Raw genomic sequence first — 23,722 nt, 5'->3', positions numbered from 1 at the left:
TACGGCTTGATGGCATGACGAACGATGAACACTAGTTTGGAGAATAAGACTCGTTGAGCGAGCGATAAGGAAGAGACATGTATTGCTCGAAGCTATGGAATACAAACCGTAAAATGAGAAAGAATGTACCAGCTTGATGTAGAAGATGTTTGTGAGGTCTAGTGAGAGCGACGCGCCAAGCCTCGTGCGTTTTAGCGTGACCCAATTTGTATTAGCGCAACTTAGAAGAGCGAGCACACTTGGGCTTTTGGAGTATGGCAGTTTCATGGAAACCATGAGAGCTAGAAATCTTTACTAATTAAGGATGTCGAAAAAGCACTGTAATGCGAGGCAAGATAGCACGACGGTGAAATGGTGGAGACGATTAGCGCGATTTTACCGGACCGGCAACATACCAACCGTGATCGTTCCTTGCATCTCTAGCGCGCTCCCGCACCACGTGTGGATCCCTGGTCTGCAGATGTTCTATAGGACTTGTCCTGAACTTGAAGGCCTTTGAACGGGTTGGGCTTCTCCTATAACGTCAGAGGCAGCTTACTCTACCAAACCCAGAAGCGCCTCCCAAGGCCTCAAGTCAAGCGTTCCACTCTTCGCCTTGCTATCGATCTCCGTCTCATCATAATTACCAGCAACCCACTTCTTGACCTTGAGATCACCCAGTTTGTCCCAAGCAACATTCTCGCCGCTGAAGTTAAGCACCGTGACAAAAGCGTTCTTCTCACTCCAGCGCTTGTACGCAACGACCTTCTTGTCTTCCAGATCCAGCACCTCGAAATCACCGTACACGAAGACGTCTTTGTTTTCCTTTCGATATTCGAGACCGCGCTTCCAGAAGGCGTGAACGGATAGGTAGCCTGGTGAGGGATTGGCATTGTCCAGCTGTGCCTTGGCATTGACGGTTTTGTAGTCATCATTTACGCGCATCCAGGGTTTGGCATTGGCTGATGTGAACCCAGCATGGGGTTCGGCGGTCCATTGGACGGGTGTACGTGCGTTGTCGCGTGATTTCTTCTGCATAATCTTGCGTGCTAGAGCTTGCTTCTCTTCATTGCCGGAATACATGTCCTGATACCTGGGTGGAGTTAGCCGTGGTTCCAAAATTGATGCGTGATGAATGAAACTTACTTCTTGAAGAAGTTGACACTCTCGATATCCTTGTACTCGGACGGCTCCCAGCTTGGAGGAACGTTGCGCATGCCGATCTCTTCACCTTGGTAGACGTACATGGTGCCAGCGAGGGTAGTCTGCATCAAACACAACAACCTGGCGCCATACTCACGGAACTCGTCGCTGTCGTCTGTATACCTGCTGACGCTGCGAGGCTGGTCGTGATTCTCAATGAAGATCGAATTCCACCCGTCTCGCTCCAGCATGAGGCGTTGCAAACGATTGATGATCTCTTTGAGATCGCGCGCATCCCAAGGGTGAAGCGTGTACTTGAAGTCGCCGGGCACGTTGTCGATATCCACGATGTCGAAAGCGAAGATCATGTTGAGTTCCTCGTTCTCAGCACCGACAACACGAATGATCTCGTCTTCATCTCGGACGAACGGCATCTCACCGACTGTAAGGGTGTCGTACTTCGACAAAACCTTGCGGTTGATCTCCTTGAGAAACTCGTGCAACCGGGGCCCGTTGGCATAAAACTTGTCGCCTGGCTGATACTTATTGTCCTCGACCTTGATTTCAGCATCGCCGAAAGATTGCACTTTCGAGATCAGGTTGATCACATCCATGCGGAAGCCAGAAACACCGCGATCCAGCCAGAAGCGAAGCACATCGTGAACAGCCTCTCGTACTGCAGGATTCTCCCAGTTCAGGTCTGGTTGCTCAGGCGTGAAGAGCGAAAGGTAGTATTCCTGGGTCTTCTCGTCCCATGTCCATGCAGAGTTGGCCTCGCCAAGAATTTGGGCCCAGTTGTTCGGTGGCTGACGGTTTCCATCTGCGTCGTACTTCGCGGGCTTCCAGATATACCAGTCTCGCTTTGACGATTCCTTGGAAGATCGCGAGTCGAGGAACCAGGCGTGCTCCTCAGATGTGTGGTTCACAACGAGGTCCATGACGAGCTTCATGTCACGCTTCTTGATCTCTTTGATCAGGTTGTCGACATCTTGCAACGTTCCGTAGCTTGGGTCAATGTCTTCGTAATCGGCAATGTCGTAGCCCATGTCAGCCTGCGGGCTCTTGTAAATTGGCGAGACCCAGATAACATCGACACCCAAGTCTTTCAGGTAGTCGAGTTTTTCTGTAATACCGGGCACATCTCCCCAGCCATCACCATTGGTGTCCTTGAACGACGCAGGGTATACCTGTAGTTCACGTGAGTGATTTGGCTGTCTGACTGATCATCTCAGCCTACCTGATAAACCACCGCCTCTTTCCACCACCGGTGCTTGTCGGTACTGACGTACAGATGCTTCTTTTTTTGCTGAGGACTCGACATTTTCGCTGTTTCAGTGTTTCAGCCTAATCGAGCAATATTGACAAGTAGCCGTTCTCTTAATGGCACGTCATCACCCTGTGGAGCGCTCCACAGCGTCTCGGCGTAGCGAAGACGGCCCGGAGTAGCACACACCGGCCGCTTTTCGACCCTCTTTTCAACCGCATTTCGACTGGCGGCATTTCAGTGACCTCGGTGACTCGTCGGAATCGAATCAACTGATCGTGAGTCGTTTCGCCAGCTGTTGTTGACTTCGGGTGTGCACTTGGGCAGGGCAAGGCAGGAGCGCAGACGCGCCGAGCAAGCGTCATGACGGGTCATCGGTCACGCACCCAGCGCCCACCGCAGGTATCGTCGTACTGTACATAACACGACAACAATTCGCAGTTTCTCGCTCTCCACGCATGCAGCGTTACCCACCTCTATATCACTTGCAGCCCATATTGCATTCTGGTGTTCAGAATCTCCCCGCCAGTACTACCGAAATTCGATCCGAACAATGACGTATGACTCCGACGTTGAGGGCGGTGGTTCTGCAGACGAACGTTCACCGATGCTAAGGAGCTCATCTGAAGCTGCGAAACCTGCTGAGAACCATTCATCTTTAGGGATGGTCTTGCACTTCTTCGGTGGTGGCATCTACGCGCCTGATGCAGCGACCTACGATCCCATTGAGATCCTGCTCAACACTGAAGATGCAAAAGAGAAGGACGAGCTTACCATTAAATGGAGAGACAATAAACTCAGCGAGTTGAGCTTCATTGGTGTTGTCGCTGCGCTCTTGGCAGGGGTGCTCACATCGACAGGCAGCTGGCCTCAGGTGCTGCCCAGTGGACGTGAATCACCGTGGCCCATCAGGACAGCATGGTACTGCGGCATCATCTTGTCACTGTTCAGTATCTTGACGGCGGCTGATCAGACCGTGCGACTCCATCGCCTTTCCGCCCACCGCGACGGTCTGGATGGCATTCGAAGGCTGCTGGCTAAGACGAATGGCGAACGAAAGTATTCCAAGAAGACAGGTCGCCGAGCACCCAGTCTGCTTCAAGTCTTTACATGGCAGATGCCTGTCATGTTTCTAACAACAGCTACAATCAGTATGATCGTAGGCATGTTTCTGCATGTGTGGTCTGCTACGAGGCACCTTGAGACTTCAGAATGGTGGGATGACAACTCGAAGGTATACTCACTAGTGACATGTCCTATTCAGCACAGGTATGAGCTAATGATTCCTCCAGGTTGCTCTGACATTCACAATTGTAGCCCTTACCTCGATTGCATTATTCTTCGCAGGTCAAATCTCTTTTTACACACCAGAACAGCGTCGAGAATGAGTCACGAAGACGTTCAACTGCACCTCGAGCACCATGCAAACAGAAAAGCTATACAGTCTCGATCAATCTGAGAGCATTGTTGAGATCCAAAATTGCCTCGTAAGTGATGTATGGCTCTGATCTCGCTACGTTAAACCCTGATATTCAAGGTACCGAGTTCTCAAGCCCATACACTCGTCTCCTTTTCGATTTTCTATCTTTCAACAATACAGAGAACATCAGAAATAGGAGCAGTCGAGTCGTTACCATCTCGCGGCGCAGCCGCACCGAGCACTATTAGCATGCCACTCCCACCGCACGAGCTCTCAAAATTTGAGGGGTGTATCGCTCTCTATGAAGTCTTTTGCCTGCTCACCGGCTACCTCTCTACACTGGATCTCTTCAAACTAGCTTCAACATCCAGGACATGATGGCTTGCTGTCAGCGGCAAACAAGCAATCCTGGATAAACTCAAAGCCCGGACCGTCTGCGACGGACACAGGATCAGGAAGCTGCTGATATGTCTTTTTTGCTTGATCCGTTGCTTACAAGCCAACCCTGGTCGAATCTCCACCATATATCGTGTAGTCGATACAACGATTTCGTCCTCACGCAGCACTGCAGCCGGTGCGGAATCCAGTGTTGTGAGAATTGCCGGGCTCACATCGTTTACCAGACAATTTGGAATCGTCAAGCCGATCCTGTTACAGAACGCAGGCGAATTTCAAATAGGTACGTCGATTACATTATTGGTTCTAGTGCAATCAAGGGGTTCACGTCAGGCTGAGTGTCTCTCAGACTAGGCCATGGCCAGTCCCTAAGCTATGCAGACTTCTCCACGGAAATCAAGTTAACCAGCTTGCGATATTACAGCAGCATCACCGGCCGGAGAACTCTGCTCAAGTGGAAGATCTACAAAGACTGTCGAGGTCTTAACCTGTGGCACATGGACATCACCTCTGGACCCTTCAAGAAGTTTACAGACATGCGCAAACGCTAAATGTGCATGAATTGTTATTTTCGCGGCGGCGAGGGACGTGTTGTGGCTGAAAAGAAGATCAACGAGTGTCTGGTAGCCAATGGTCCTTTTGCTGCCTCTGCTACATCCGCCGACTGCTCATGTACTGTGAAAAAGCATCTACTGGACCACTGGACATGCTTCTGGTGCATCGAAAAGCAAAGTAAAAAGGATGCCGGATACACTCGAGGACGCCGAGGATTCTTGAACAAAGGCTTATTGATAAAGACTTTGCTCCGGAAGGATAGAGTGTGGGCTTGCGCAGGTGGTGGGAGGACCGTGGAGTGAATGTGGTTGCAGCTTGTGCATAACCTCCTCAAATCCCTCGGTGCACCCGTACACGGAATGCAAAGGCTGCACAATTGTTCAACTACTTTAGAAGTCTAGCAAGCTCGCGATGTGGGGACGGCAACTACAAGTAGAGACACACGACGATGAGAGATGTTAGATCTGTGCGACATTTTGCAAGAATAAGATTTCGTGTTACGGGATGTGCTCAGCCAATTGGAGTCTTGTCTGTCGTTCGAAGCGATTCCAAATTCTCACGCGTGATGTAGACCCTTATCCAATCGGAATACGGCGACTCAGCCTCACATGCTTCATGATAAAGCTGACGTCTCCAGGGCTGCGCCGCCATTTCGATGTTATCAGCTCCAAAACCATGACATCTGGGGTACCCAGTCGAGAGACAGGTAGAAAAACCAGGAGGCATCATCAAAAGTCGAGAGATGGATGCCTCGAGTGCAAGCGTCGCAGAAAGAAGGTGTGTATATACTACCCAGTGAGTGCCATGTAACCATTGAGCTGATATTTTCTCTAGTGCGACGAGTCAAGGCCATCGTGCACGCGATGCATCTTGGGTCTCATAAAATGCTTGTATTTATCAGCAGTACCTTCCGCAGAGATAAATGGAAGAGATGGATCTTATATACCGAGGTTACCAATCAGCCCTGTGGGAGCAACTTCGAGTATTTCGCCGCCTCCAAATCTAATTCCACTATCATCACACCCGGAATCACCACATGTGGACACAGACGGATATCGTACTATTTCAAAATTTCCAAGCAGCCCATCTGATACCGATCTATATTACCACTATTTACGGCATGTGAGTCCCAATATGGGTGTTTGCCGAAGCGGCTATAGCTTGTTGCAGTCCGGGATGCCGACGCTGGCTCAGCAGAGCGCAGCCGTTTATCACTCTATTCTTGCAGTCTCTGCAGTCCACTTAGCGTGGAACACGATCTCCAAAAACCCCCCTCCTAAAACAGAATCAGTCCATCAAATCCTGCTCAGTGGCTATCAGCACTACAACGAGGCGAGCGAACGAATTCGAGAATCAATCTCAAAGTCTGGCACACCGGATTCAGGCAATCTTTTGACTAGCACTTTAATATTAGTGCCATTTGCTGCTGCAAGTCAGCAGATCAATCACTGGATCTCAAGCAGCAGCGGAACGCAAAAATCGCATGGTCCACTCTTGTCAACTCCAAGGGATGTGATAATATTGGTTAGAGGGGTGCGAATTATGCTTGAAACGCTTCTTTCAGGCGACTTAGGAATAAGCTGCGAGCCTCCTGTACCGATGGCTCTTGACCGAGACACGATATCAGTGATGCCAGTAGCCAGTCTTATGTCAAAGGCTCTACATCCATCACATAATCATGTCATGACCGCAATGATTGTTACCAGTAGTCGAGATGCATTTTCAAAGCTTCAAGTGCGCCTAGATTCCCTCGTTCCCAACGGAAGCGATCCACTCGATCACACTATATCAGCCTGCAAGACCGCTTTCAGTATCCTCGAGCAGATAAGAAGCAGTGCCTTCTCCATGGCCACACCGTCGCAATCGGAATACGTCCAGGCTGATGCGGCATCCTCAACGCACATAGCTCCCTGGCTCCGTTCCTTCGTGAGCCGGCCATGCGAAGTCAAAGGCATAGTCCTACTACCGACCGAACCACTGACACGCCTGCTGCTCTCCTTCTTCGCCCAGATTCCCCAAGGGTATCTCGACCTCGTCCTTCCTCTCCTCGACCAGCGGCTCGAGAATCCCGCTGGTGCACCACCCGACTGCATCGCATCGGATTTGACACAGAAGCAAGCGCTTGCGCTCGATATATATGCGCACTGGTCCGTACTTATGTTCTTGGTGGAAGAGGAGTCGTGGTGGATTGGGATGTTGCCGTTGGTGACGCTTACTGGTATGGTGAATAGATATGGAACTCAGCTTGTGAGGCGACTGTGGCCGGAATGTGATGATCAAACACAGTGGTGGCCAGGGACTATGTTACGTACGCTGCAAGACATCAAAGGTTGTATATAGACTCCCCTCACCTCAAATAGTAAGCATGTCAAAAAATATGGCTTTGGATTCCCAGCCATACCCATAGTCTGCACATGTACCACAGAATGTGGACGAATTTGAGTGTAGTCATGGTCACCTTCCAAGGTTTCTTCAAACGAACACCGGGCGAAAGCGTCGAAACTGCAAGCAAAGTATCTATTGGGTCTATCATTCGCGTGTCACTCCAGTCATATGAAGTCTCGTAATCCAAACAAACATAATCCACTCGTTTGCTATGTGTCTATGATACATCTTTCTCTCTCAAATTGACTAAAATCCCTAAAATCGAAAGGAACCAAGAAGCGCGTTGCGCTTTTTGCTAACAACGGTCGTGGGTTGCTCATCCTCCGTGTAGCGTGGTAGCCGCGGCTCTCTGCGGTAAGCCGGGAGGTTGTCGTCGGTTTCAAGATGGTTGCTGAGTTCATCGCTCGTCGCCATTTTCTCAGTCATGTCGTGTGACAGAAATTCTTGAGCTTTCAGCTCGCGCTTCTTTTCTCTGTGATCGTGCACCTTCTTGGCCGAGAAGTAGACAATGACACCAAGGGCGACAACAACCGAAGCCATGGAGAAAAGACCAGGGCGTTCGACGGTTCGGAGATGGATTCGATCGTTTGAGGTATAATGGTTATAAAGATCTCTCGGGGAAATTATGGCTTGAGGAATTAAGGTCAATGGTGCTTAGATAGAAGACATGAGTTCGCTTGAAAAGATGATAGTGATGATGTTTGTGATTCGAGTAGTGGAAGCAAAGTTTGACCTGACCTTTTATGCCTTTCATGGCCGCCCTTTTGCATCAAAGAATGAGGCAGTGCTGGAAATGTCTGACCTACGCGGTACCGGTGAAGAGCCACTCCATGATTGATTCGAGTATTCCTGGTGGGCTCGTGGTTGTATCCGATGCCTTCCATATTCGCACTTACGGACTACGACATTTCGGGCCAAGTGGCTTGTGGCTAAGCGACCCAGCCGCTGACTTGTGGGTCCATTCGCTAAAGAATACGCCCCTGGTCACAGATACGCCCCCTGTCGATTTAGCGTCCTCGATCTGACCTTCCGCTGTTGAATGACTGCAAGCGACCAAAGCATACCGGTCGCTATCGAACCTATTGTCCATTGGTAGAACGAATTTTTGTGAGCAGAAGAGGTTGAAGATATTACCTTCACGAACTACCCTTTCTCGCGTGAGTTCTACTGTTATTGCAAGACTTCACGCTCAGCCAGCGAGTGCATCTACGTACTACTCAGTGTCAACACAGTCTTCAGGTCATATAAGGTGACATTTGTTAATGTCATACTATATTCGAGCTGACGGTCACTCGCAGCATGTCAGCTGTACGTCGCCTGCTGCGCCCTAACTTCCTCAGCCGTATCCTTCTCATCAAATAAGACCAGCCGAAACAGAAGTGGATGAGTCGAATGCACCCCCTTGGCAATGTCAATGATATCAAACAGTGAGGCTGCACTGCCAGACCGCATGTATATAAAGCTCACCCTATCTCTTCATTCATATGTACATCTGCATCGAACTCTCATCACATCTTCATTATCGCTACTTGCACAACAATGGCCGGTCGTCTCACAGCAGCCTCATGGCTCTTTTCCAATATTGCTTTGGCCTCGCTAGTCCAATCCTCCCACCGACCTAGCGGCTACTGCGTGCAGCTAGACATTCCAGTGTTCGCTACTGCACCGAGCGCAATCTACGACATACCCCAAGTGAACGACGATATCGAAGCAACGGCTTGGGCAATCTTCGATGCCACTTGGAGCACACCACATGGCGTGCAGAACATCATCACAAATACAACCACGTCTGACACCTTCAATATACACGCCCAGCTCTGTGTCCCGAAGTCTTCTGGAAAGAACGGAGTACTCCAAATCGCCACTCACGGAGTTCATTACGACTCACGATACTGGGACTCCACATATAAGCCAGAGGAACACTCTTATGTTGAGGCCACACTCAAAGCCGGGTATTCTATCCTTACATACGATCGTTTGGGAACTGGTCAATCTAATCACCCGGACGCATACAACGTTGTCCAAGCTCCATTGGAGATGGAAATTCTTCGACAAATCACCTTAATGGCTCGTAACGGCACACTATACGACCTTGCAGAAAAGTCCCAGGATGCCCTCCCAGCATTCAATGAGCTGGAATTCCCTTCCAAGGTCGTACATGTCGGCCATAGTTTTGGGTCCTTCCTAACCTCCGCATTCATTGCCAACTATGGTAGTCTGACTGATGGGGCGATTATCACTGGTTACCTTCTCAGCCCGTATCTTGGAAGCGCAGGATCCACATCATTCAGCGTTGAATACGCCGCCACAGGCTCTCCTTCATACGAGCGACCTAGCGGTTATGTTGTTTGCCAGAAGTCCGGAATCCAGAACATCTTCTTCGGCGGCGACCCCAAAACCGCGTTCACTCCAGAGCTGCTTGATTACGCTGTCGATATCAAGCAGCCAGTCCCAATTGGCGAGTTTGCATCAGCCTTTTGGCTTATCGGAAACTACGGTCCTTCTTTTAAAGGGCCAGTGCAATACTTATTGCCAGAATTCGACTTTTACATATGTCGAGGAGATTGCAAAGGAGTGGCTAATATGACAGCGTTGGCGCAAACTTATCCTAATGCTAGTGCTATTGAGGTGGCTATCCAGCCCAACACTGGTCATGCCTTGCCCCTGCACAATAATGCGACTGCCGGTTTCCAACTCATCTACGATTTCTTAGACAGACATGGATTGTAAATTCAGATTCAGAGAGGAGATGCGGTAAAGGGGAAAGAGGTGGAGGCCAAGGTTAAGGTTAAGGTTGAAGTTGATGTTGTACGACGCGATGGTGTATGCGCAGTAGCATATAAATGAGAAATGGAGATCTGAAGAAATAACGTACCTGAAATATTGGGTGTAAAGTATTTGGGTCACATGCTGTTATTAGGCGCGTTTGCCTACTTGTTATTGCCTCTTCGCTGTTGCTCTTTTTATCAGTCTAGACACGCCTGCTCTTGCTCTGTCAACCTCCCACGTGATCTTCCATAATTACTCTCTGCACGCATATGTTACTGCCACAACAATCTACGCTCTTACCTATCAGTTTGTTCACGTAGGCTTTCCTTCTGAGTGCAGCCACGTTGACACATCATTCGAGAATGGCCACTGGTGTCCCGATTGAGGCCTTACCCTTACCATAGATAGCTGTGCTACCAGGTGCGTGACTATGTACTCAAGTCCGACAGCTTTTCTTTGTGTTGAGCTTACGCTATTCAAAATCGTTTCACCAGGTCATCCATACACGGTGTTTTCACGACTACAAATGCAGTCGCTTGCTTTCTCTAGACTGAAGCTTGTCAACAATGCTGTTACCTTCAACGAACAATGACTCAGACAAATGCTGCACATGTAAAAGTTTGCTAATGTGGCGGCGTGGAGTGGATGGAATACTGCGCTGAGTTGCTATCTAGCTGAGAGAAGACAATATATACCTGTTTTGAAACATGCTAGTCCAGACTAATCTGAGCAGCAGCAATCAGGCCTCGTACAGGACGATTGATACCGCAACAGCTAACAACGCCGAGTGGACGCCAGTGGTCGAATCGACTACGATAACAGAGAAGACGAAGACAGAAACCAGGATATGTAGGTGGTGCACTGGAGAGCTGCTGTCAAAGTACCAGCGCATTTGAGTACGCCGCTTTCCTCCAGGGTCGTGTTTCGGACGCGTCTTGGCACCTGTTAGTTACGATCACGAGAGATGTAGGGCGCTCTGACAAGCCTTGCTCCTCGCTGCGACCAGTCGGTATCCGCTCGATGGGATCAGGATATAGCCACATGGTTCACAGCTGAGGAACTGTAATAAATCCGAATCGGAAGCCGCTCAAGACGTTGTCACTAGGACTAATACATGTGATGTTTACATAGCAATGAGCTGAGTCTTACACTCACGTTGTACAGAGCACCGACCGGGGTATTGCCGCCTACGTACACCCTCTCCTCTGCCCTGGTAGCATACTTGATGCTCCTCACTATTGGGAGTCTGGCCGTTCCGCTTCAGCGCCTACTCCTCTTCAGATGAGTCCCCACGTTCTGCCCTGATACGTGCGTATTCTCTTGGGTATACTCGCTCATGCTCGTCCCTTCCCTCGACAATCTCACCCCAGCACCACATACACACCGTCCTTTTCACATTCAGACCACATCGACACTGCCATGAATCTGGCCTCGACGCTATACTGTGGATACCTTCAATGGTCGACTCTTCGCTTTCATAGCAGTTCACGCACTGCCATCGGTCCAAGACACGGCTGCGTAGCGAGCAGTGACAATCATTCAAGACTTTGCCATGGGGGTCGACCTGGTGGCTGAGCCAAGACAGTTTTGGTAATTTGGGGCTAAGAGCTGTGTAGCCTTTCAGCGCCTCTGCGAAGCAGTACTCGCATAGAGATAGTTTTCGCTTCTCGGCTAAAGCGCACAGTGAGCGGAGAACTGGTGACGGGAAACCAAATTGCGAGTTCCCGGACCATTTTGTCAGCGAGTTGAGCCCAAGATCCACATCGAGTACATCGCTGATCTTCTCTGGTGTGCCAGGCTGATCGAACTCTAGAGGCATGTCGAGGAAACCTTGGTCGTGGTATGGCCCTGCTGCGGCATTTGTTGCTCTATCTCGCCACGGAGGCAGGTGAGCAGCTTCACTGAGAAGCAATTTGGAAGGGAGGTGGTGCGGACTGAGGATGGCGACTTCGAACGGGTCCAACAACACAAAGCCAGAGAAGTTAGGAAGGTCTTCAGGGTTGGTAGGCGTCTCGTAGATAGATTGGTAGACGCAATGGATGCGACATTCGTCGCAAGTGGTAACTCTGCAGCTGATGCAGGGGTGTGATTCGATGTTTTGGCGGCCAGAAGCGGTGCGACATTGCGCAAATTCGGTACATTGGTAAGCGTAGAAGAAGGTCGATTTATGGTGCATACGTTGCCGGACCGCGATGCCGTTGCCGCAGCAAGGCATTCTGCTGAGCAAGTTGTCGAAGCTTCCAGGATGAGGAAATATTGCGTTGTACGTAGTCTTGCACGATAGTGCGAGGGCGAGCAGATCGCTTGGGAACAGGCAAGAGATGATGGACTCCAGGAGGCCGTACTGGCGGAGTGTCTGTATCAGTGGACATGTTGGTGATGTTTTCCTTGTTGTTGGCTTCAGCGTTGCTGCCTTTGGCTTCACTGCATTCGTTGTAACTGCCGTTGGCGCTTTCTTTCGGGAGGCCACAGCGGAAGGATCATCCAGCGAGCACTTCCGCTTCATGGCCCTGGTCTCAGCGCCCATATTGTATCACTCTGGAATGTCGAATTGCAGTCGTTTGTGTGATCACTGGTGAGAAAGGCACCATTTAGCAGTTATTCACAACAATCAGGGCTCAGAACGGTGGGTGCATGGTGAAAGGCTACAGTGTCCAGAGCGCTGAAAGGCCATCCTCAGACATGTCACTCATTCACCCCGAGGTTTCCAGACTGGGTGACGGATTGATGGGCAAGGGAACTCATGAGTGTCCAAGGGCACTTGGGGTGCGTGTGCTTTCGTCTCCATGTGTGTGGTAGGTGCAGTGTGAGCCAGAGGAAGGAAAGAGCACCTTTCAAACGTACATCGTAATATTCTTCGAGTATCTGTAGCCTAGAGCGCCTCCTATAACGCTTGACATGTGCTGCACTGAAGATCTGGATCCATTTTGTATGCTGTGTATTGCCGGTAAGGCTGACGGTAGGGCTGAGAAAACTTTTCTGATGAAGCTGGAAGGCGCGCAGCTCTAGCAACAGGCGTAAAACAATGGAAACAAAACAACCCCGCTATAGCACACAACGTTCACGAAACCGAGATGGAGCTACGGAGCTTCGAAGCTATGGAGATGCAAAGCGGGGCCTGCGTGCACCTTTTGGAGTCGCCGTCACCAGCAGCACCGAAAATTATCCCGGAATGTTGCGGAAGTCACTCCGTCGCGGTCCGATGGCGCGCCTCGGCTATTCTTGCCTTCTTCCGCTCGCCCTACGCTTCTATCACGAACATCATGACCGTTTGCATCAACGTGAACATCGAACAGATCAACTTCGTTTGAAAGTCCGAGATGAGCAGTGTATAGCTCCCATTCTGTTAAAGCTCGATTACAACATACTGCAGTATAGGGCCAAGTTGTTGTACCCAACTCTTCCCTCAGCTGTCTACAGCAACGCCCAGTCATTCGAATATGACCCTCAACTCCTCTTCCCTCACTCTCAGCTGCTCAACCACAGCCACCAATGCCCGCAAATCTCTGTTCCAGTACCCGCCTTTTGACTTGTTCTCGAAGATCTGGCCTGGCACGAAGTATTTTGCGCGGAACATCTCAAAGTCGACAATCAGGTCTTGTAAGTCCTTGAAAGCAGTGCTGAGCAGGACTCGCGTAGTCAGTTGCAATACCTGGTGTCGAAGACAAAATGGATTGTGAGTGGCAGTTGCTCTGTGCAACTCAGAGCTACTATAAATACCACGCATGACCCTGGAGTATAGGCAAACGCAGCTACTTTATGTCTCTTCACGAGCGCCTGCACTTCACAGTACACTATGTCTACAAGGGTTTGCATCGAGACATCGGCGGTCACCAAGTTCCCAACTTTCGAACCAGGTGAAATGATAACGATGGCACCAACAACCGAGTGAAGATCAAGTGCAGGTGAAGCGAGAGCGTCGTCTCATGCATTCATGTAACTAACTACCAAAACAAATAGGTATCATCGAAGAAAGATCTCCGTACCAAACATAATGCACTCCAGCATTACATAGCATCATATTCATACGCCATCAAAGCACCTCAAGTGCAGCTGTTACCAGAAACCTTTACACGTTTATGCAGCGCGGTCGGGGTTCTCAACACTGTGCCTCCTGTCCTTACCAACATAGTTGGAGTCAGGCAACATGTTGAGAATATCCTCCTTCTTATCCGTCGGGCGCTGGTGGATCCAAAACAGGATGCCACCAGCGAACGCCAGGACCGCAACGATACCGTAGTTCCACACCAGCAGTGGGTCCTCAGAAAGCGAAACAAGTGCCTGGCCGATAGCGTTGGAGAACGCAGACATGAAGTGCCAGTACGATGTAACGAGGGAGCGCATGTTCTTGGGCGCCTTGGTGAAAGCGAATTCCAGACCGGTGATGGATGTGAAGATCTCGGAGAAACCGACAAGCACGTACGGCACGGCCTGGGTCCAGACATTGATGGGCGCGGGGTCATCGCACGAGTTCATCTCGTTGCCGCAAGGGCCCGTCTTGTAGATGTAGTACTGGATAACGGTGGCAGACACCATGGCGAGGGACGCGAGTAAGAAACCGAACGCAATGCGCTTGATGGGTGTGAAGCGGATGCCGGCCTTGCGCAGCGCGGGGTATAGGAAGTTGTCAACGATGGGGATGAAGATGACGAGCGAGATGGGGTTGAGGTTGGTGATGATATCATTGGGGACACCGTTGCGGGTCATGGTCGCCGCTTGCGAGGTCAAATTGCCGTTCATCTGGTTGTAGGACAGCCAGTACAGCGGTATCCAAGTAAAGCAAGAGCAGGCACGCAGACCACGAGCGACCTGGTCGACCCAGGCGTCGTCGAATTGCATCCAGGCGGGCTTAGACTCGCCGAGATGGCTGGGCTTGACATCCTCCCAGAATCGTTCGCTCTTGAAGTTCTTGCGGGTGGTGACGGGATTGATGGACCACTTCCCCTTGGTGGCGAGACCGAGGAGCTTGAAAGCGCGAATGAGGACGGAGCCGGTAGGTGGGCTCTTGTGGTACTTGTTGCGGCAGACCCAGAGAACGATGGGGCAGCCGCAGAACATGATGGTGGGCAGAAGCCATGCGCACCAGAAACCAACGTACTTCTCAACGTAGACCATGGAGATCTGGCCGGTGAGCGAACCGATGTTGATGAACATGTAGAAGTACAGGAAGATACGCGAAAGTGTGATGTTAGGGTCAGAGATGACACGCTCGCCAGTCTTCTCGTCGATGATCACACGAGGCTTTGTCTGCTTGTACTGTTCGGCGATGAGGGGCGAAATGTTGGCCTTAAAAGCACCAGTTCCGAAACCAAGAACGATCACACCAAGAATGAACGGGGCAATGGCACTGCCGCCAGTGAGCACGTTAGGAATAGCCGAGATAATGAGCAGGATGTGACCGATGATGGAGAAGGCGATGGCGATGAAGATGGTGTTGAAGCGACCAAGGTACTCGTCGGCAATAATGGCACCGATGATGGGTGTTGTGTAGGCCCAGAAAGAGTTGAAGGTACCGATACCGAACGAAGCACGCTGGCCCATACCGAGGCCACCAGGCTGACCCTCAGCACGGGGGTCCTTGCCAGTAGTCTGGACTACACCATCGATGACGGGCAGCTCCTGCTGGACGAAGTTGGTGTCTGTTCCAATTAGTGATTGATAAAGAATGAACTCGACATGTCAACATACACAGCACCTGGCAACCATAGTAACCGAAACGCTCGCAAAGCTCGACGAACGCAATGGTAAAGATCTGCCACGGGATCTTGCCAGAGACACGACGTAGTGTCTTCAGTTCCTCCTCGGTGGGTGTCTCGCCAATGAGATCGGCCTCGAACTCGACAGGGGGAGCATTGATGTCTTGACTTGTGGCAGAAGAGTGACGCTTCTCGCCAGCAAGAGCCTGCTTCTCGTTCATCTCGTAGAGAGGTGTAGCGACCTTGGGCTCGTTGCTGAGGGCCATATCGACCTGGTTGGGACCAGCGGCGGCAGCCATAGTGAATAGTGGTCTTCAAGTGTTGACGTTAACACTCGAGAGGGTTCACTCTTTTTCAGTTCACCGGAGGAGAGTGATTGGCTGGGGCAAGCTGAAGGAGGGGACGAGCTGCTGCTGAACCAAAACCCTACGAGCGGAGACAGTCCAATTAATACCTTACTCCCCACCACGCTCGCGGCGGCAAACAGCGAGGCAAAGCGCGTCTTGGCCTCTCATCTGCATCCAGCAGGTGAGTTCCAGCGCGACGTTACAATCACGCTAGCTGTTGATCATGGGCGGCGGACAGCACCACTTCGCGCGAACAGCGTTATCGAGCACGACAGCCACTTAGCAAATGCTAAGGCCAGGGGAGAATTGCGGTCCAGCTGGCGACACAGCTTCCAGCTTGGTACACTTGGCGGAGCAGGATGATCATCAGGGTGCCAGCCATTCACTGCTGGGCAGGCTTATCGCGACGAAGACGCGAGTAGCGGTGCGGCATCATCAATCGATATTGTTGTGGGACCATACACGTCCGCAGGTGTCGTCAGTCGTTCATTTTTCTGTCTGTCACGTGTGCTGCACTCTCCAGTGTTGAAATTCAGACTTTTGCAGGGTCGTTATGAGTACAAGGTGTCCGCGTGCAATTCCCTTCTCCTCGAGTCCTAAATGCCGCTTTGACTGGGCGCCCAGCGCCGTCCCTTGGCGGAGGAGACACCGCGCCCCTCTCCACCATCGAAGCACCCCAAGCACGCTCACGCTCGACGGAAACCTCCACACCACGAACGGCCTCTCTCTTGGCCACTCTAACGCACACAGGCAGGTCTACAACCGCGGTAGTTTCGGCGCCCAAATTTAGCTAGCTCCCAACTGTCTTCTCGAATGCACAGCGAGTTCGCACGCCCATGCTTATCTCCTCATGTTTTCGGCTCGACGACCGAGGCAACGCGCTGTCTGGTTGGAGTCGTGAGCAGCCGTTTGAAAACGGATAGGGATTAGAAGCGCAAATTGCCTACACTTACCGCCATTGAACCACTGATGCCCCCTGCTTGACACACCTCAACCCTCATTCACTGGCCGCACTACTCGATGCAGCGACGATGGATCCCCGCCCGTATTGCTTCCTCTTTTTGTCTGCGCAATCAGCAGGAGGGCTTGGCGCTCGATGTGGCGAAATGACATCGTCGAAGACCATGCCGCCATCCAGAGGATTATGTGCTTATCGCAAACCACAGCTTCTAGGGCATCGAAAGAATCCTGCGAGAATTTTCCTGAAAGCTCGTGTGTATGATCAGACCATGGGCTCGTGCTAGTGGGGCCTATCGCGTGCCTGCCAAACCTGCCCAGCCTTGTGCCAAGCGGTTGCTTTCATCGCGGACGAGGGCTCCGCGTATCATGGGTTACGAGGTGTTGTTGTCTGGATGTGTGCCTGTGGAGATGTTGGTGTGGGTATGATATGACTCGTGAAGTGCTTCCAGACACCAGGTTTTAGGATCTGATATGCCATAGTTGTTGAGCATCGTTCGGTCGCGATCCTCGAAGTAAATCGGGACATTCACGACCAGCTGTCAGCAGTGTACATCGAGCAGCGGAGTGGTGCAGTCTCACAAGGGCCATATCTAATATGTCGTAAGAGGCACAGATACAACGTCGTTCAGACGTGGAGGGTAGCCAATAACAGCAGCATTGCCTCAATCAGGCGTATGGTACGCTCCCACTGCAGCGGTGCCTACCAAGGATGAGTGAGTTCTGATTGGTAGATTTCAATCACGACATAGTGAATATTGATATCTGCACATGTATCGGAATACAAACTATAGATCAACAAGCTCATTATCATTATACGTGACTACGTTGAAGGTAAGTGCTATCTCGTAACCGCGCAATAGGCGCGTCATAACCTCGTATCAACCTCCCAACCACGCACTTAGTTGCCGGCGGGCTCATCATCCAAAGGCTCACCCTTGGAGTAGTGGTTGATCCAGTTGAAGATCTCCTTGTGCCAGAACAAGCTATTCTCCTGCTTGGTGACCCAGTGGTTCTCGTTGGGGAAGTTGAGGAAACGCGAAGGAACACCGACATTCTGCAGGACGTTGAACAGAGCGATGCCGTCGCTCTCGGGGAGACGGTAGTCGAGGGTGTTGTGAACGACGAACTGAGGGGTGGACCAGTTGGCGATGTGGTCAAAGGGGTTCCACTTGTCGTATGCCTCAGACTCCCAGACAGTGCCGTTGTAGTCGTGGCGAATGAACCACAGCTCTTCGGTGCCCCAGGCAGCCTTGGTCTGGGAGATACCGTCGTGGGTGACGAGAGCCTTGAACTTGTCCCCAAGATCGTTGGACTGGATCCAGTTCGTCATGTAACCTCCGTAAGAAGCACCAGCAGCGATACCGTTCTCGACATCGACGAAAGAAGTCAACTCAGAGTTGATGTACTCCCAAGCGTTGACGAGATCGTAGTATGGGTATCCACCCCAGCGGCCCTGAATAGCATCGGTGAGGTACTGGCCGAAACCGGTGGATCCAGTTGGGTTCGGTGCGACGACGATGTAGCCCTGGTCAGCCCAGACGGCAGGGTTCCACCTGTTAGACCAGGAATTGCCCCACGAACCCTGAGGCCCACCGTGGATGTAGAAGGCAAGAGGGTAGGTCTTGTTCTCGACGAAGTTGCTGGGCTTTATGATCCAGGCCTGCAGCTGCTGCTTCAGATTGGGGTCAGATCCGTTGAAGAAGATCTCGGAGACGTGATCGGCACTGAGGTCAGAGAACTCGGGGTCGCTTTCGGCAGCAATGAAGATGGTATTCTTGGTGCCATTAGTAAGGGTGTAGTATTCGACGGGTGTCCAAATGGCCGAGGCGGTGACGAGCAAGTCGTTGTTCTTCAGGAGCGAGAAGCTAGTGACCGAGGTATTGGAAGTCAAAGGCTCGGGGACGTAGTTGGCATCAGCAATGATGGGGAAGTTGAAGATCTTGACGCGAGCGTAGTCCTCAGCTGTGGCGTAGATAGACGAGCCATCGTGCGCCCAGGTCAGAGGACCCTGTACCCAACGATCGAAACCAGCGGAAAGAGCCTTCCAGTTGCTGGTAGCGACGCTGCCGTTGGCCGCGGCAACATCGACAGTGTACAGCTGCCACCTGTCGGACTCGTAGTAATCCTCGTCCTGCTGAACGTAGGCGAGCTTGGAGCTGTCAGGAGAGAACGAAGGGAGACCAGAAGCACCCTGGTGACCGGCCTCGAAAGCCTCCGAGTCAGGGCCGTTGAAAGCGACGGGGGCTGCGGTACCAGCAACCTCACCAAGGTAGATGTAGCTGGCAGTGTAGTTGGCCTTGTTGAGCTGAGGAGCCTTGCTCAAGAAAGCATAAAGCTTGCCATCAGGCGAAATGGCGTAATCGCCAGAGTCACCGAACGGCTGGACAGGAGTCTCAGACCTAGTGGTGGTCCAGTTGACACCGTGGTTCAGGTTGCGGAGACCAGGGTGGGCAAGGCCGTAGCTGGAGTTCGCAGAGAGAGCACCAGCGAAGACGTTGTAACGGTTCTTGGTGAGCCATGTATCCCAATGACGAACGTAGACATCCTTGTAGAAGCGTCCAGTGTGCTTGGGCTTGACCTCAGTCTCGGGGTTAACGGCAGTACCGTTAGGATACGCAAGACTGTTAACCAGGAAGTGAATATCGCCAGATTCGGTCTTCGCGATCTTGAGACCGGTGTAGGGCGCATCCAGGGAAGCAGCCAAGGTGCTCTTGGATGGGTCCTTGATGTCTCCGATCCAGAGTGTGACACCACCGGGAATCTCCTCGTTGGTGCCGTTGATGTAGACGATGCCGGAATCGGTACCTGGGATCCATACGGCCTCGCTGACCTCGCTGATGTTGAGGCCAGAGTCCTTGAACTCGCCAGACTTCAGGTCAAGAAGACTCCAGCTTGAGTGGCTGGCTGTTTCAGAGAAGTTGTACTGCGAGACAGACAGGAGAGCAACCGATCCATCACCGCTGGGGCTGAGCGCACCACGGCGGGGTGCGCTGATCAGCTTCCTTTCGTGACTGTTAGTCTCAATTGAAGTTCAGGTTGAAGCTTGGAACATACTCTGGGGTGAATTGAGCAAGGCTGGTAGCAGCCAATGCCGATGCAATTCCGAGGTAACGTGCCATTGCCATTGTGACGACCTGCTTCTGCTGAGCTCAATTGACCAGAGTCGATACCAACAGAAGCCCGGGAACGGCAGCGAGCATATTTGTAGTCCCTTTGATGCTGGGATGGCAACCAGGAACCGCATATTGCCCGCGGGGTCATCGTCGTACCTGGCCGACCACAACGCGGCCGTTGCCTGTTGTGCCATCGATGGCATCATCCGAGCGAATCCTATCCTGAACCCTTGACCTTTTTGACCAACGGGTGAGCAAGTTCACGATGTCTCCTTCCCGATAGAGTTTACTTCTGCGGGCTCACAAACAAGCTCGGTGCAGGTGGGCCGCCAAAAAGCGTGTTTCCCAGCCGTCTATCGCCATTTGCTCCAGCGCGCCCGCAATCGCAGACCCGCCATTTTAGACGGCTTGGCGAGTGCAACATCACGTGAAGCTGTTCGAGGTTGCGCCCAGATTGGTGGCGCCGGTTGCCAAGAGAGGCCGCCTGGAGAAAAAGTGGTGGCGTGCGGAACAGCTATCTCAAGATAGGCAGGTACGGAATCAACGAGTCGTGTGCCTGATGGCGCGCAAAGCCACTTCGATGTTGTGGATGTTGAATCTTACAAATTGATATTCTCGCGCCTGCGAGTTTACGAGATCGTCGTTCGCCTGGATGTATTGTCGAAGCAGAAGGCTGGGCGCAAGATTGCCTCTGCCTGGTTCAGTTTCATTTCGGCAGAGCGGTTTGAAATTTCGCTCACTCTCCGTTGCACACTCATCCATCAGCAAAACAGCCAGTTGCTGCTCTTTCCATGGTTGTCTACAGGGCGGCATTTGTTCGCCCGTGTTCGCCCTCACAGTAGGGTGCCAGGGACCTGGCAATCGGCAAGGCAGCTTATGAGTCGACGTAATCATGCAGCGCGCTGACGCTCGCGATAAGGCCGCATTTCGTATTCATCAGCCGGGGAACGATTTCGAATTGGGAAGTCATCCCAGCGCCATCTCAACGTCCTCCATCAGCGGCATGCGAGCTCGCCAGGTCGCACGACTCCACCAACACATGAGGCTTGCGGTTCGCCATGTGTATGATGGACCTTAATACCCAGAGTGGCAGGACGCAGTACTGGTATACGAACTTTTGCCATCGTGTATCGATAGGTCGAGCAGCGTATGGTGGCCGCCTTGTAGTAATACCTTTCATCCATGGGGCTCCTGCTCTTGCTGTCCTTTCGTGCCTGTATTATGAAGAAGTACCCGTGGCTCGTCATCTTGTTACCAGCTCCACAGCATAGAGGTCGATGCAATAGGACAGGACCACAACACATATCCTCCACGATCCATAGCTTCCATACTTTATCATCTTCCTATGATTTTCGTCTTTTTCTGTCTTTCTCCCAACAATGTCCCTCCACATTCGTTTCATTTGTACGTTCCTCATCTTTCATGTGTCGTCTCTCCGTTGTTTGCGATCAGGCTGGAATATCTCTGTACCCTCAACGACCCGTTCAAGATCGTTCGCTAAACTCCGAGAATTCTACTGTCCGCATTGTGATCGGCATTCAGCTCGATCCTGGAAAGTCCTGGGGGTCTTCGAAGTACAAGTACTGCGACTCCGAAGTCGGGCGCGATAGCGACTGGCATTGCGCCATCAGCTTGGCGTGGCTTGTCTGGCTCAGCTGTGAGGCTCGCCAACCTCCAAGACAACATCCAGCTCCCAGATGCGGATAAGAGGAGCCTTGGACAGAAGATGCTCGACTGCAGCGGTAAGTTGGCATGTTCTCCGCCCTGGGCATCGAGCTTGGGAGCGGGGAGGCTGTGCAATGCCGCGGAAAGAGCAACCACATAAAAGAATCGTGCAAGATCGAGCGGAAACGCCTATTGAGAGGCAAGTGAGAGCAGCAACAGCAAGAGGCTGAGGTGTGTTCTAAGTTGCTGTCTGCTACGCAGCTGCAGAATAACTTCTAAACCTCTGCAGCTTCATTGGCATGCATCGAGTGCTGGGGTGTGTTTAGTTTCCGATGATAAGAGAACTGAAGATGACAGGGGCGCACATTGGCCTCGAGCGATGCGCGGAGAAGTTTTGGTCAGGCTAAGGTTGTGGTAAGTGTGGTGAATGTCAAGACTGTCTTTGCTTTGGAAGTTGCTCCTCAGCACGAGGCAACAAGTTACACAGGCAAGCACCACCCACGCCAACGACCAAGTGCGCCTCAGGTCTTTTCAAAACTGGTAACGAACCCCCAACGGTCGATGATAGCCACATGGATTCTATCACGCAGGAAGTATCACAAAGCAGCATGCATGATCATGGTATGTTGCAAGTCGTCCTCTCAACTAATATCTTGCCAGCCTCCTTATGCTTCGACCCTTGTGCGCATATCTATGATCCATTCTTGTCATCCTCAACCAACAATACAATCATATCCACCTTCTTACTCGGCACCGGCCGAATACCCCTCTCCCTCAGCTCGTCCTTCAAATCATGCGCCTTCTTGCTATCATACCATCGCCTCAGCTCATCGCGTTCGCGCAATGCTGCTTGAGGTGGCTTGAGGCTTTTGTGCGCTTGGAGACGTTGCTCGATCGCGTCGCGGCGTGGATCAGGTTTCTTGACAACAGGTTGAGTTGAGTCGGCGCGGACAGAGAGGTCTTTGGCTTTGGCAGGGCTCTTCTTTGTTGCTTTCTTTCTTATTGCTCTCTTTGCGTCACAACGATTAAGAAAGTACTCGCGCAGATCGAAAATGCCCTCATGGCGTAAGGTGTCCATATTGTCACGCTCATCACCATTCTTCTCCAACCACGCCAGCAGCTCTTCTTTCGTACTCGTGTCGATCCACTGCATCAACGTATCGCTCGCCACGGTGTACAAGCCCACGCTCTTCGCCATTTTCTCGGCCTCTCTTGCTTGTGCTTCGATACTAACAGCAGCTAGAGACCGGCTCCATGCCACGTACTTCGCGTGTTCGCGTCTTTCGATGGCTTCCTCTTTGAGTGCAACAGACTGCAAGGATCGCGGTTCGTTGGCCATTTTGTCGTAGCGTGTGACTAGTAAGTCGTCGCTGGTGAGGTGTTGGCGAGCGAGAGAGCGGTACACGATACCTTTGAAGTAGATACAGTGGTCGCAGGCGGGCACTCGCTCCGTGTGGATGAAGTGCGGATCGTTGGGGTGGTGGCGGTAGGCTTCTGGACGCATGTTATGGGAGGAGTTGAAGGGCGCTATAGGGATAAGTTGAGTGGAGTTAGAACGTTGGGTGTAGATCAGGAAGAAGTTGGGGGGCTCATTGTAATCCCTCAGTGCGTAGCGGCCGAGGTGAAAAGTAGCGGTAGCGACAAGTGACTTGTTCGCTTTCACCTGTGACATCATGTCCGTAAGTGCAACATTACCACTGTCTCCTCTATCTTGATGCTGTTCTGAAGTCACTGCCGACGCACTGTTTTGATATACACTCTTGGTCCACATGTGCAAAATGTTAGTGGGTCAAGAGAACGTTTCGCCTGCCTTGTTTGCAGCCTCTGCCTTCCTCGCAGACAATCTCCAGCTCCGCCTGCTTCCTACTATACGTCTCATTCGCCTCAGATTCGGCCTTCTTTTCTTGCTTCCTCGTCCTCTCTCTTCCGTTTGGCCTCTTGCTTTGCTTCCCAATAACGATTATCCTTCATCAGCCCCTTTGCTGCGGTGGTAGAGTATGTAGTCCCTCAGGTCCTTGAGCAAGTTCTTC

General features: G+C 51.7%; 12 protein-coding genes across 12 annotated transcripts; 5 read left to right on the top strand and 7 right to left on the bottom strand.

Annotated features, from left to right (window-relative positions):
• Positions 1–516: 516 nt before the first annotated feature.
• On the bottom strand, positions 517–2,691 carry BU25DRAFT_71225 (glycoside hydrolase family 13 protein). Its single transcript, XM_033712039.1, has 3 exons — positions 2,360–2,691; positions 1,126–2,309; positions 517–1,072 (listed from the first exon to the last, which is right to left on the bottom strand). The coding sequence occupies exons 1-3, from the start codon at positions 2,441–2,443 to the stop codon at positions 535–537; spliced, it is 1,806 nt and encodes a 601-aa protein (XP_033561416.1). The 5' UTR covers positions 2,444–2,691; the 3' UTR covers positions 517–534.
• On the bottom strand, positions 2,318–2,845 carry BU25DRAFT_71342 (uncharacterized protein). The gene is made up of 2 exons (XM_033712041.1): positions 2,412–2,845; positions 2,318–2,341 (listed from the first exon to the last, which is right to left on the bottom strand). The coding sequence occupies exon 1, from the start codon at positions 2,749–2,751 to the stop codon at positions 2,500–2,502; it is 252 nt and encodes an 83-aa protein (XP_033561415.1). The 5' UTR covers positions 2,752–2,845; the 3' UTR covers positions 2,318–2,341; positions 2,412–2,499.
• Positions 2,846–4,136, top strand: BU25DRAFT_71178 (uncharacterized protein). The gene is made up of 3 exons (XM_033712038.1): positions 2,846–3,620; positions 3,679–3,852; positions 4,077–4,136. The coding sequence occupies exons 1-2, from the start codon at positions 2,940–2,942 to the stop codon at positions 3,772–3,774; spliced, it is 777 nt and encodes a 258-aa protein (XP_033561414.1). The 5' UTR covers positions 2,846–2,939; the 3' UTR covers positions 3,775–3,852; positions 4,077–4,136.
• On the top strand, positions 4,093–4,728 carry BU25DRAFT_71258 (uncharacterized protein). Its single transcript, XM_033712040.1, has 2 exons — positions 4,093–4,485; positions 4,542–4,728. The coding sequence occupies exons 1-2, from the start codon at positions 4,274–4,276 to the stop codon at positions 4,687–4,689; spliced, it is 360 nt and encodes a 119-aa protein (XP_033561413.1). The 5' UTR covers positions 4,093–4,273; the 3' UTR covers positions 4,690–4,728.
• Positions 4,729–5,432: 704 nt separating this feature from the next.
• On the top strand, positions 5,433–7,097 carry BU25DRAFT_342366 (uncharacterized protein; the record flags this gene model as incomplete). The annotated part of the gene is made up of 2 exons (XM_033702905.1): positions 5,433–5,534; positions 5,592–7,097. 2 exons carry the CDS (start codon positions 5,433–5,435, stop codon positions 7,095–7,097), a joined length of 1,608 nt encoding a protein of 535 aa, XP_033561412.1.
• A 169-nt stretch (positions 7,098–7,266) lies between these two features.
• On the bottom strand, positions 7,267–7,902 carry BU25DRAFT_411282 (uncharacterized protein). The gene has a single exon (XM_033706515.1). The coding sequence runs from the start codon at positions 7,680–7,682 to the stop codon at positions 7,398–7,400; it is 285 nt and encodes a 94-aa protein (XP_033561411.1). The 5' UTR covers positions 7,683–7,902; the 3' UTR covers positions 7,267–7,397.
• Positions 7,903–8,640: 738 nt separating this feature from the next.
• On the top strand, positions 8,641–10,013 carry BU25DRAFT_411281 (alpha/beta-hydrolase). The gene has a single exon (XM_033706514.1). It carries the CDS (start codon positions 8,682–8,684, stop codon positions 9,870–9,872), a length of 1,191 nt encoding a protein of 396 aa, XP_033561410.1. The 5' UTR covers positions 8,641–8,681; the 3' UTR covers positions 9,873–10,013.
• A 726-nt stretch (positions 10,014–10,739) lies between these two features.
• BU25DRAFT_411279 (uncharacterized protein) lies at positions 10,740–12,886 on the bottom strand. Its single transcript, XM_033706513.1, has 2 exons — positions 10,893–12,886; positions 10,740–10,845 (listed from the first exon to the last, which is right to left on the bottom strand). Exon 1 carries the CDS (start codon positions 12,436–12,438, stop codon positions 11,179–11,181), a length of 1,260 nt encoding a protein of 419 aa, XP_033561409.1. The 5' UTR covers positions 12,439–12,886; the 3' UTR covers positions 10,740–10,845; positions 10,893–11,178.
• A 927-nt stretch (positions 12,887–13,813) lies between these two features.
• BU25DRAFT_71065 (PTR2-domain-containing protein) lies at positions 13,814–16,206 on the bottom strand. Its single transcript, XM_033712037.1, has 2 exons — positions 15,600–16,206; positions 13,814–15,550 (listed from the first exon to the last, which is right to left on the bottom strand). Exons 1-2 carry the CDS (start codon positions 15,904–15,906, stop codon positions 13,989–13,991), a joined length of 1,869 nt encoding a protein of 622 aa, XP_033561408.1. The 5' UTR covers positions 15,907–16,206; the 3' UTR covers positions 13,814–13,988.
• Positions 16,207–16,962: 756 nt separating this feature from the next.
• On the top strand, positions 16,963–17,569 carry BU25DRAFT_411277 (uncharacterized protein). The gene has a single exon (XM_033706512.1). It carries the CDS (start codon positions 16,986–16,988, stop codon positions 17,196–17,198), a length of 213 nt encoding a protein of 70 aa, XP_033561407.1. The 5' UTR covers positions 16,963–16,985; the 3' UTR covers positions 17,199–17,569.
• Positions 17,570–17,714: 145 nt separating this feature from the next.
• BU25DRAFT_368999 (uncharacterized protein) lies at positions 17,715–20,356 on the bottom strand. Its single transcript, XM_033703915.1, has 2 exons — positions 19,969–20,356; positions 17,715–19,916 (listed from the first exon to the last, which is right to left on the bottom strand). The coding sequence occupies exons 1-2, from the start codon at positions 20,037–20,039 to the stop codon at positions 17,813–17,815; spliced, it is 2,175 nt and encodes a 724-aa protein (XP_033561406.1). The 5' UTR covers positions 20,040–20,356; the 3' UTR covers positions 17,715–17,812.
• A 1,703-nt stretch (positions 20,357–22,059) lies between these two features.
• BU25DRAFT_469657 (uncharacterized protein) lies at positions 22,060–23,364 on the bottom strand (the record flags this gene model as incomplete). The annotated part of the gene is made up of 1 exon (XM_033710770.1): positions 22,060–23,364. One exon carries the CDS (start codon positions 23,362–23,364, stop codon positions 22,384–22,386), a length of 981 nt encoding a protein of 326 aa, XP_033561405.1. The 3' UTR covers positions 22,060–22,383.
• Positions 23,365–23,722: the final 358 nt, after the last annotated feature.

The sequence above is a fragment of the Macroventuria anomochaeta genome (genome assembly GCF_010093625.1).
Source record: "Macroventuria anomochaeta strain CBS 525.71 unplaced genomic scaffold BU25scaffold_18, whole genome shotgun sequence".
NCBI classification, from domain to species: Eukaryota; Fungi; Ascomycota; class Dothideomycetes; order Pleosporales; family Didymellaceae; genus Macroventuria; species Macroventuria anomochaeta.
The sequence above is the reverse complement of the archived record's forward strand: the minus strand, read 5'-3'. Positions and strand labels throughout refer to the sequence as shown.

Excerpts from the sequence above, each read along its gene's own strand:
- BU25DRAFT_411282 (XM_033706515.1), bottom strand. The coding sequence starts at position 7,682 with ATGGCTTCGGTTGTTGTCGCCCTTGGTGTCATTGTCTACTTCTCGGCC.
- BU25DRAFT_368999 (XM_033703915.1), bottom strand. The coding sequence starts at position 20,039 with ATGGCAATGGCACGTTACCTCGGAATTGCATCGGCATTGGCTGCTACC. Across the intron at positions 19,917-19,968 it reads CTTGCTCAATTCACCCCAGA|GAAGCTGATCAGCGCACCCC; the intron begins GTATGTTCCAAG and ends CAGTCACGAAAG.
- BU25DRAFT_71342 (XM_033712041.1), bottom strand. The coding sequence starts at position 2,751 with ATGACGCTTGCTCGGCGCGTCTGCGCTCCTGCCTTGCCCTGCCCAAGT.
- BU25DRAFT_411281 (XM_033706514.1), top strand. The coding sequence starts at position 8,682 with ATGGCCGGTCGTCTCACAGCAGCCTCATGGCTCTTTTCCAATATTGCT.
- BU25DRAFT_71258 (XM_033712040.1), top strand. The coding sequence starts at position 4,274 with ATGTCTTTTTTGCTTGATCCGTTGCTTACAAGCCAACCCTGGTCGAAT. Across the intron at positions 4,486-4,541 it reads CGCAGGCGAATTTCAAATAG|TGTCTCTCAGACTAGGCCAT; the intron begins GTACGTCGATTA and ends CGTCAGGCTGAG.
- BU25DRAFT_411279 (XM_033706513.1), bottom strand. The coding sequence starts at position 12,438 with ATGGGCGCTGAGACCAGGGCCATGAAGCGGAAGTGCTCGCTGGATGAT.
- BU25DRAFT_71225 (XM_033712039.1), bottom strand. The coding sequence starts at position 2,443 with ATGTCGAGTCCTCAGCAAAAAAAGAAGCATCTGTACGTCAGTACCGAC. Across the intron at positions 2,310-2,359 it reads AAGAGGCGGTGGTTTATCAG|GTATACCCTGCGTCGTTCAA; the intron begins GTAGGCTGAGAT and ends CGTGAACTACAG. Across the intron at positions 1,073-1,125 it reads AGTGTCAACTTCTTCAAGAA|GTATCAGGACATGTATTCCG; the intron begins GTAAGTTTCATT and ends AACTCCACCCAG.
- BU25DRAFT_71178 (XM_033712038.1), top strand. The coding sequence starts at position 2,940 with ATGACGTATGACTCCGACGTTGAGGGCGGTGGTTCTGCAGACGAACGT. Across the intron at positions 3,621-3,678 it reads GGTGGGATGACAACTCGAAG|GTTGCTCTGACATTCACAAT; the intron begins GTATACTCACTA and ends TGATTCCTCCAG.
- BU25DRAFT_411277 (XM_033706512.1), top strand. The coding sequence starts at position 16,986 with ATGGATCCCCGCCCGTATTGCTTCCTCTTTTTGTCTGCGCAATCAGCA.
- BU25DRAFT_71065 (XM_033712037.1), bottom strand. The coding sequence starts at position 15,906 with ATGGCTGCCGCCGCTGGTCCCAACCAGGTCGATATGGCCCTCAGCAAC. Across the intron at positions 15,551-15,599 it reads CTATGGTTGCCAGGTGCTGT|ACACCAACTTCGTCCAGCAG; the intron begins GTATGTTGACAT and ends TAATTGGAACAG.